Source organism: Sapajus apella, unplaced genomic scaffold (genome assembly GCF_009761245.1).
Source record: "Sapajus apella isolate SASKATOON/1434 unplaced genomic scaffold, GSC_monkey_1.0 scaffold156, whole genome shotgun sequence".
In the NCBI taxonomy this organism is placed as follows: Eukaryota; Metazoa; Chordata; class Mammalia; order Primates; family Cebidae; genus Sapajus; species Sapajus apella.
This window is the reverse complement of record NW_022437096.1, coordinates 1,692,725-1,702,925: the sequence shown is the minus strand read 5'-3', so window position 1 is coordinate 1,702,925 and position 10,201 is coordinate 1,692,725. Positions and strand designations below refer to the sequence as shown.

Genomic DNA, 10,201 nt, shown 5'->3' with positions numbered 1-10,201 from the left:
ACACACCTCCTGGGCCTCCTTGGGGGTATCCTTCAGTGTCCTTGCAGGGGGGTGGTGGGTGGGACCCCCCACACACCTCCTGGGCCTCCTTGAGGGTATCCTTTAGTGTCTGTGCAGGGGGGTGATGGGTGGGACACATAGCCACACCTCCTGGGATTCCTTGGGTGGTGGGAGCAGCGGCAGGGTCAGGACGGAGCCCCTCCCTCTCACTTGCTCCTAGGAAATGCTGGTCATAGGGGGTGAGGTCCCAGCTGCCCTCTCTGTCTTGTGGAAACAGCCCCACCCAATTGCTCCAGCCTCTTCTCTGTTCCTCTGAAAATCTGTTTGTTTGTTTTTGAGATGAAGTCTCGCTCTGTCACCCAGGCTGGTGTGCAGTGGCATGATCTCAGCTCACTGCAACCTCCGCCTCCCGGGTTCAAGTGATTCTCCTGCCTTAACCTCACGAGTAGCTGGGATTACAGGCACCCACCACCACGCCCAGCTAATTTTTGTATTTTTAGTAGAGATGGGGTTTCACCATGTTGGTCAGGCTGATCTCGAACTCCTGACCTTAGGTGATCTGCCCACCTTGGCCTCCCAAAGTGCTGGGATTACAGGCATGAGCCACTGTGCTGGCCTGGACAATCTGCATTTAAAATGCACTTTCTTTGAAGTATGTCAAACATACAGAAGTAGATGAAACGTCATAATTAATCCCCGACACGTGTGTCACCCGTGACTGTCTGTTTCTACCAGTGAAGGAAAGGGGGCAGAGACCAAACCTCCCGCAGCCATGGCTGCCTTGGTCCTTCCCGGAGGGGCCCAGGGCCCTAGCTGTGTCTGTGCACCCGAGCCGTGGCCTGGGCTGTGTCTCTTAGGAGGGGGCCCAAGAACCAAGTGATGTCTGTGCACATGAGCCATGGCCTTGGCTGTGTCTCTTAATGAGGGGCCCAAGGCCCGAGCGGTGTCTGTGCACTCAAGGCATGGCCTGGGCTGTGTCTCTTAGGAGGGGCCCAGGGCCTGGGGCCCAAGTGGTGTCTGTGCACCCAAGGCATGGCCTGGGCTGTGTCTCTTAGGAGGGGCCCAGGGTCTGGGGCCCAAGTGGTGTCTGTGCACCCGAGCTGTGGCCTGGGCTGTGTCTCTGCCCCCCTGCTGTGCCCGGGCTGCGTCCCTTAGCACAACTGTCTTCCAGACATCTTCTCCGCCTTGACCCTGCCACCCAGCCCATGGGCGCGTGCGTGGCCTCCTTAACCCAGCCCACAGACCTCCCCGCTGCTGTGGTACTTCTACTCAGCCCTGCCTCGCAGCCTGGGCTGCAGCCTGCTCTTCGTCCCACTGGGATTGGTGGACAGAAGGATGCACGCGTTGACAGTGGCGGCTCTCGGCTTTGTGGCACTGTACTCCCTCCTGCCTCACAAGGAGCTGCGCTTCGTCATCTACGCCTTCCCCGCACTCAACGTCACGGCCGCCAGAGGCTGCTCCTACCTGTGAGTGCTTTTTGTGATGTGCATTTTTATAGTTTCATTAGAAACAGGTTCACTGAGTTACAGTGTGTGTGTGTGTGTGTGTGTGTGTGTGTGTGTGTGTGTGTGTGTGTTTAATTTTTGAGACGGGTCTTGCTCTGTCGCCCAGGCTGGAGTGCGGCAGTACAATCATGGCTCACTGCAGCCCCCAACTCCTGGGGGTCAAGCCATCTCCTGCCTCCACCTCTCCAAGTGCTAGGATTACAGGTGTGAGCCACTGGGGCTGTTTTTTTAAGATAAACACAGGACGTGTTTAGCCACTTGTGTCAGAAGAGAGTGGCCCCAGTCCTCTCTCTGCCCTAAGGACTGCATGGGCTGGGACCAGCCTGGTGACGTGCTGTCAGAGGGATCTGCCTGGGTGGTCTCTGTCTTTGGTTAATTTGGTGACTGGTCCACCTGTGGTGATGTACTGGTGGTCCTAGTCTCTGTCATGGGAGAGGGACACTCACACCTGTAGCAGCAGCAGAGGGCAGGGGCGGCCAGGCCTGGGAGGCTCTGAGGGCGACAGGCCAGGTGGAGGAAGGACGTTCATGGCCGTCCTGACAGGGTCTCGGGATTGAGGGCGTTTGTCAAGGCAGGTCATGTGGCTGGAAGAGGGAGAGGTCAGGGAGGTGCCCATGGCTGGGTGTAGAGTGCCCAGAGTGGCCCAGGCTTGGGGTCCTGTGGAGGGCAGGGGGCTTCCTATGGGGAAGGACCACCAGCAGCAGTGATGGAGGTGAAGCTGGGAGCCTGGCAGGGCATGGGGAGGGCATTGCCTGGGCTGAGGGTGAGGTGGTCCCAGTGTGGCTGCCACTCAGTATCAGGAGCTTCAGGGAGCTGGGAGCATCCATCACTGCCAGGTCCTGTGGGTGCAAGGGAAGGGTCCAGGGCTGAGGCTGGCCAGCTCTGTGCCCGTTCAGAGCTCGTTGCCTTGGTAGGAACAGGAGGTCAGCTCAGGCCATGCTGGGCACTGAGGGGGAGGGCTGGGGGCCAGGAAGGCTTGAGGTGGGGAGAGGTGCCCACTCTGGCTGGAGAGGAAGTCCCTGATCCCAGGCAGCAGTCAGATGCTTTCCTGTGACACCTGTTACAGGGGAGAGGATGGAACCCCCCAGCTCCCCCTGCCCCTCACTGCCCTCAGGCCTGAGGACTCTTCCGGCTGCCCTGGCCATTCCTGGGTTGGGGGGCTCCTCTTGCTGCTGTGGCCGTGCCTCTGTGGGAGCTCCTCCAGCTCCTGTGGCCATGCCTGGGTTGGGGGGCTCCTCTGGCTGCTGTGGCCATGCCTGGGTTGGAGGGCTCCTCCGGCTGCTGTGGCCATGCCTGAGTTGGAGGGCTCCTCCAGCTGCCATGGCTGTGCCTCTTTCGGGGGCTCCTCTGGCTGCTGTGACCGTGCCTGGGTTGAAGGGCTCTTCCAGCTGCTGTGGCCATGCCTCTGTCAGGGGCTCCTCTGACTGCGGTGGCCATGCGTCAGTGGGGGATCCTGGGGGACCTGCCTCTCTTTTCTGTGCCTTTCACTCCCTCTCATCTCGGGTCAGCTCTGGGCTTGAAGGGGAGCAGACCCCAGCCTGAGCCATTGAAAAGAGGGTGGGAAAGGCAGGGAAGGTGGTGCGGATGGATTGTATTCGGACAGACTTTTCTAGCAGGGAAGAAAGTCCAGTGTGAACTGGACCCAGTTCTGCTGAAACCAAACACAGGAGTGTCTTTGAGGCCTGGTGTGCTGGGCATGAGGAGCTGCTCCATGCAAGGGCCCCCCCACGGTGCCAGTCGGCCTTATCCAGAGGAGGACAAACTTGGGGTGTCTTCATGAGGGGGTGCAGGGTAGAGCAAGACCCCCTCCAAAGTCAGGTCCTCACACCGGCCACCCTGGGAGCAAGAACAGGCCGTCTCTCCGGGCGTCATGGCCCAGGGCCTTGAGATAGTCCCGGGGGTGGAAGGTGTGTGATTGCAAGCTTCCTGCAGTGATCGTCCACTCCAGGTTTGGGCGGGAACGAGGGGCAAATGCCCTGGCCATGCTCAGCTCTTTGGAGCAGGCACTTAGGAGGCTGGGGTCATCCTAGATGCAGCCTCAAGCTCAGGAACCGTACCGAGTTTGCTCAAGGGTGTACTAGTGTGGTCTCGCACTGCTATAAAGAAACACCTGAGACTGGATACTTTATAAAGAAGAGGCTTCATTGGCTCACGATTCCGCAGGCTATACAGGAAGCGTGGTGCTGGCGTCTGCTCAGCGTCCGGAGAGGCCTGGGGAAACTTTCCATCATGGCAGAAAGGGAAAGGGAAGTAGGCACATTTTATACGGTCAGAGCGGAGGAAGAGGGACAAGGAGGTGCCACTACAGGAGAACAGCATGAGGGGGTAGCACTAATCCATTCCCGAAGGATCAAGGAGGTGCCACTACAGGAGAACAGCATGAGGGGGATAGCACTAATCCATTCCCGAAGGATCTAGCCTGTGACCGAGTTACCTCCCACCAGGGTCCACCTTCAGCTTTGGGGATCACAGTTGGACATGAGACTTGGTGGGGACACAGATCCAAACCATAGCAAAGGGCAGGGCCTGTGGGGAAGAGGGCTCCGAGGAGCCTGGTGGGTTTGGAAGAGAAGGAGTCTTGATCAGGGGTTCTGGGGCGTTTAGACCAGGGTCGGCAAGCTTTTCTGGTAGCTAGTAAAGAGTCTTATCTTTGTGGGCCACACGCTCTCCGCCAGCTGCTAACTCTGCCGTAGGAGCCTGAGCTCAGCACAGTCCATCAGAGAGAACCAGCGGCGCCCTGTCCCACAGAGCTCACTCACAGGCCTGCTGGGAGTGGGCTTGGCCGGGTGGTGTTCTGACCTATAGTCACTTGGGATTTTAAAAATGTATTTTTAGGCTGGGCCTGGTGGCTCACACCTGTAATCCCAGCACTTTGGGAGGCCAAGATGGTTGGATCACAAGGTTAGGAGTTCAAGACCAGCCTGGTCAACATAGTGAAACCCCATCTCTACTAAAAATACAAAAATTAGCTGGGTGTGGTAGAGAGGCTGAGGCAGGAGAATCTCTTGAACTGAGGAGTAGGAAATTGCAGTAGACGAGATCATGCCACAGCATTCCAGCCTCGGCAACACAGTGAGACTCCGTTTCAAAAGAAAAAAGAAAAAAAATATATTAAAAAATCTATTCTAAATTTTAAATTGGCGTCTTGGGTAGAATTCCACAGACAATTCCTGAGGCCATATCTTAACCACTTCTACAGGTTACTTACTCTATTTGGTGGTTAACTCTGCTTGTTATGACATGGTGAAGTTGAACAGCAGGTTATGCCCCTAATATGTTTTGTAGATAGAATTAGATTAATTTTTTTGCCACAATGTTCTGCTTATGTTGCGTAACCATTCCTTTTTTCAGGCTGAATAACTATAAAAAGTCTTGGCTGTACAAAGCGGGGTCTCTGCTTGTGATCGGTCATCTCCTGGTGAATGCCGCCTACTCGGCCACCGCCCTGTATGTGTCCCATTTCAACTACCCGGGCGGCGTGGCGATGCAGAGGCTACACCAGCTGGTGCCCCCCCAGACAGGTTGGTCCTGGGGGCTCTGGCTGGGGACTGTTGTGGCTCTGACCGGGGGGATGGGGTCTGACAGCAGGCATGGTTTTCCTAGATGTCCTTCTGCACATTGACGTGGCAGCTGCCCAGACAGGTGTGTCTCGGTTTCTCCAAGTCAACAGCGCCTGGAGGTAGGACCCACACACAACATGACCCTCCTGGAGGCCATGTGAGGGCCCCGTGGCACCCGGGGTGGGGAGACAGGACGGTGCAGGGCAATGTGGACCCTGGGCAGGACCACCGGCTCTCATCCTGCAGGTACGACAAGAGGGAGGACCTGCAGCCAGGGGCAGGCATGCTGGCATACACGCACATCCTCATGGAGGCGGCCCCTGACCTCCTGGCCCTCTACAGGGACACGCACCGGGTCCTGGCCAGTGTTGCAGGCACCACAGGTGTGAGTCTGAACCTGACCCAGCTGCCCCCCTTCAACGTCCACCTGCAGACAAAGCTGGTGCTTCTGGAGAGGCTCCCCCAGCCATCCTGAGGTGCACTGGGCAGCCCTCAGCAGCCACAGGCCCTCCCAGAGCTGCTGTCGCTCCCAGTTTCCACACAGTTGTGACAATTCAGAGAAGCAAATCAAAGCACTGTGCACATGGCTCCGACAGTCACCAGAGCAGGGCCAGGGCCTCCTCTGTGGCTTCACCTGGGGCTGGCAGCGTCAGAGAATGAGGGGCCCAGGTCTTGTTGGCACCCCGGGAGCCACTGCCCAGGGTGGCAGTGGCCTGCTCAGGCCTTCCTGTAGGTAGGCAGGGTGGGTGACACAGTTGTCTGGCATCCAGACCAAGTGCCATTCGTGACTAATCGGGAGCAGCAGGCCCACCCGGGCACCTGTCTGTGAGGCTACGTGTGTCCTGGCCTCCTGGGGGATCTGTATTTTGGCAGCACCCTGCACCTGCTGCCTGAGGGTCTCTTGGGGCATCTAAGACAGCACCCCCTCTCAGGAGACCATGGTGGCCCGGGCTGACCCCCATCCGCGACCGCCCCTGCAACTGGTGTATTCATAGGCATCCCATCTCCATCACAGATGAAATTTTAGGAGATAAACATGTTCAAAAAGGAATGAGATAAAAAGAATAAGGCAATAAAATGTTGATTGGAACCTTGATATTACAGAAAAGAATGAGAATGGAAACTTTACTGTTTCCCGTGTGATAGCTTATCACACATTATTATTCTAAGTGCATGGTCAAGGGACAGTTTGGTGCTGTCAGCTTCCCTGACCATGCATGTATAATACACCAAAGTGCGTGTGGTGGTGCTGGGCACTGGAGACAGGGGACTGGGTGCTGATGCACACACATGCACACACGCTCACGTGCACATACCACACACATGCACACACCACACACCATGCACACGCTCACATGCACACACCATGCACACTTATGTGCACACACCACTCACCATGCACACACCATGCACACTTATGTGCACACACCACTCACCATGCACACATGCTCACGTGCACACACCACACACACACCAACCATGCACATATATACACATGCACACAACACACACCATGCACACACATGTGCATAAGGACACTTTTTTCCTGAGCTCTTTTTGAGAGTGTGTGATTGTTGGCCCAGGTGCCTTGGCACTGCCTCTCCACCTGGTGCCTCCTGTTTTCCCCACTGCATCCGGTGAACATTCGTGCAGACATTTCCTGACTCAACAGAGGCCAGATGGTAAGGCTGGAGAGCAGGCTTCCCGGCCCCTGAATCCCGCAGACGGCCCCCTCCTCCCCTGTCCGTCCACCTGTGTGTCTCAGGTATTTACGGGTTATCCGCACTCATGTCGCTGGGCACGTATGGATTGCTTCCCAACTCCAGTGGTCTGTGAGCCGCTCCTGTCTTTAATGATTCTGGTGTTCAGAGATTTGCTAGTGGGAGCCCTGCCACGCTCCGCCGGTACGCTATGCGCTGTGCCCTCTCCTTCGAGCACCTCCTCACAACCAGGCATGGCGGGGTGTCCTCTTGAGCCTCTGGCCTCGGCTGTTGCTCTGTGGAGCTTGGCCCCCTTTGGTAGGGAATGTATTAGAGACCAGGATCTCAACGCAGGTGTGCTCTATGCCACTGGGTGCCTGGGCTTTAGGCCCTTTCTGTGTACAGGCTGGGGAGGACGGGGGTGTGCCGATGTGCAGACACACGCACATGTGTAATAATGCGTATACAGATCTGAAGCAGCACAGCTGTGCCCGCATCTCGGATTCCGTCTTGCCTTGCAGGGTTCTCCCTGCACCCCTGTCCCTCCATCTCCGCCCCCCCATCTCCACCCTGAGGACCGTGACCCCCATCAACAGCAGCGTCCTCACACATCTGCTGGGGAGTCCAGCACACGCCTGCTCGGGAGCTCCAGTGCTGCTTTGGCACAGGATTGCAAAAACAAACCCGCCATCAAGAGGTTGGCATTTGGGCACAGTTCACTCCCCGCCCACAACCGCGGGTGCGTTGCGTGCTGCGCTGATGAGTTCCTTGGATTGGCTTCTCCACCGGCAGTGTGGTGGTGCCTTCGTTGGAAATAGAGCTGGGTTCGCCCTTTCTGCTGGCTTTCAGTCTTTGCCTCCCACCCGACGCCCCATCCTGTTGGGTTTGTAGAGCATGACCGTGCTTCTAGATGTCAAAACTCCTAAGGGCAGGTGCTGGGAGCCACTCCCTCTGGTACCTCCTCCCCGATTTTTGGTAATGAGCATAATTGTCTTCTGATTTATCTTGCGTGTGTTTAATTTTGTAAAGATAAATGTATATACATGTATTCCCTTTTTTATTAGACGTAGCTTTCTTTATATGCTGTTTTGCACTTTGGCTTTTTGGTTTGGTTTTAGAGATAGGGTCTTGCACTGTAAGCCAAGCTGGAGTACAATTGTGCAATCCTAGCTCACCACAGCCTCCATCTCCTGGGCTCAAGACATCCTCCCACCTGAGCCTCCCAAGTAGCTGGGACTACAGGTGTGTGCCACCAAGCCCAGCAGATTTTTTAAAGTTTCTTTTTAGAGATGGGGTCTCACTGTGTTGCCCAGGATGGTCTTGAACACCGGCTTCAAGCAGTCCTTCTGCCTTGGCCTCCTCAAGTGCTGGGATGACAGGCGTGAGCTCCCAGCCACACACTGGTTTGTTCACGTAACAGTCACTCCTGGAAATCGTGGTGTCACTTCTTGAGCTACTCTCCTCTGTGTGGGCAGTTCACTTATTTCCAATATTTTGTAAATTCAAATAATGCTGCCATGCATAACTGAGTACCTTTGTGTTTTCATTTGGTTGAGGCATGTCTTCAGGGTGAATTCAGAGGTAGGCAGCGCTGGGCCACAGGGGTGACTGCACCTGGGTTGGGTGGGGTATCGTGACATTCCCTCCACAGGGTGGTACCATTTTGCAGTCCCACAGGGTAATGGTGGTTCAGTGTAGTTTTGATCATTTTTCTTATGAGTGAAGTTGAATGTCTTTTCATAGGTTATTTTTTTTTTTTGTATTTTTTGTAGAGATGGGGGTCTCACTGTGTTGCCCAGGCTGGTTGTGAACCTCTGAGCTCAAATAATCTGCCTGTCTTGGTCTTCCAAAGTGCTGGGATTACAGGTGTGAGTCACTGTGCCCGGCTAGAGTTAATTTTTTAATATGTTGTGAGGTGTAGGTCAGTTGTTTTTTTTTTTTTTTTTGCCTATGAATATCCAATTGTTCTAACATCATTTTGTTGAAAACATTATCCTCAGTGGGGCATGCCTGTAGTCCCAGCTACTAGGGAGGCTGAGGCAGGAGGATCCCTTGAGCCCAGGCGGTTGAGGCTGCAGTGAGCTGTGATTGCACCACTGTACTCCAGCCTGGGTGACAGAGAGAGACCCTGTCTCTTAAGAAAAGAAATATAGATTGTTTTTTCACCACTGAATTGCCTTTGCACTTTTCTCAAAAATCAATTCACCCAGCCAGGCATGGTGGCTCACGCCTGTAATCCCAGCACTTTGGGAGGCCAATGTGGGTGGACCACCTGAGGTCAGGAGTTCAAGACCAGCCTGGCCAACATGGTGAAAACCCATCTCTGCTAAAAATAGAAAAACGACGGCCAGGCACGGTGGCTCACACCTATAATCCCAGCATTTTGGGAGGCCAAGGTGGGCAGATCACAAGGTCAGGAGATCGAGACCATCCTTACTAACATGGTGAAACCCTGTCTCTACTAAAAATACAAAAAGTTAGCTGGGGATGGTGGCATGTGCCTGTAGTCCCAGCTACTCAGGAGGCTGAGGCAGGAGAATCACTTCAACCAGGGAGGCAGAGGTTGCAGTGAGCCGAGATCATGCCACTGCACTCCAGCCCTGGCAACAGAGCAAGACTGCTTCTCAAATATATATATATATATATATATTTATATGCAAAAGTTAGCTGGGCGTAGTGGTGGGCACCTGTAATCCCAGCTACTTGGGAGGCTGAGGCAGGAGAATCACTTGAACCCAAGAAGCAGAGTTTGCAGTGAGCTGAGATTATGCCACTGCACTCCAGCCTGGGTGACGAGCAAAATTTCATCTCAAAAAAAACCTGTATGATTCCAACTGTTTGACATTCTGGAAAAGGATTGCACTGGCCCACCTAGCCCTTCATAGCCATTGCCAACACCAGCCTATCCAGTGGGTCATCCCACCATTGCCACTGCCATTGCCTCCACCACACTGGCTGCCCAGGGGCCAACGTGCCTGGCCCAGCACCATAACTACCAGTATCCAAGTAAGCCACTGGGAGGCCTCAAAATCAGCCCACCTAGACCTGCTAACACTGGTGCCATTGTAGGCTGTCCTGGGGCCCAAGGCCAGGCATACTCAGCCCACTGCTGTCACCACTGAGGCCTGAAGACTGGCCTACCTGGATCTAAGTCCCCAGTAAAACATTGCCACCGGGCATAATGTCTCATGCCTGTGATCCCAGCACTTTGGGAGGCTAAGGAGGGCAGATTATTGGAGGTCAGGAGTTTGAGACCAGCCTGGCCAACATGGCAAAATCCCATCTCTACAAAAAATACAACAATTAGCCAGGCATGTTGGTGCACGCCTATGATCCCAGCTTCTTGGGAGGCTGATGCAGAATTGCTTGAACCTGGGAGGTGGAGATTGCAGTGAGCCAAGATCACGCCACTGCACTCCAGGCTGGGACAACACAG

General features: G+C 55.0%; 1 protein-coding gene across 3 annotated transcripts in view; it reads left to right on the top strand.

The window, feature by feature from the left end:
• Nucleotides 1-6,173, top strand: part of ALG12 (ALG12 alpha-1,6-mannosyltransferase) — a 15,411-nt gene extending 9,238 nt beyond the window's left edge. For all 3 annotated transcript variants that reach the window (XM_032266283.1, XM_032266282.1, XM_032266284.1), the window contains 4 exons: nucleotides 1,243-1,466; nucleotides 4,857-5,026; nucleotides 5,109-5,184; nucleotides 5,312-6,173. In XM_032266283.1, coding sequence (XP_032122174.1) covers nucleotides 1,243-1,466; nucleotides 4,857-5,026; nucleotides 5,109-5,184; nucleotides 5,312-5,540 — 699 coding nt within the window. In that variant the 3' untranslated portion in view covers nucleotides 5,541-6,173. The remainder of the gene's footprint in view (nucleotides 1-1,242; nucleotides 1,467-4,856; nucleotides 5,027-5,108; nucleotides 5,185-5,311) is intronic.
• Nucleotides 6,174-10,201: the final 4,028 nt, after the last annotated feature.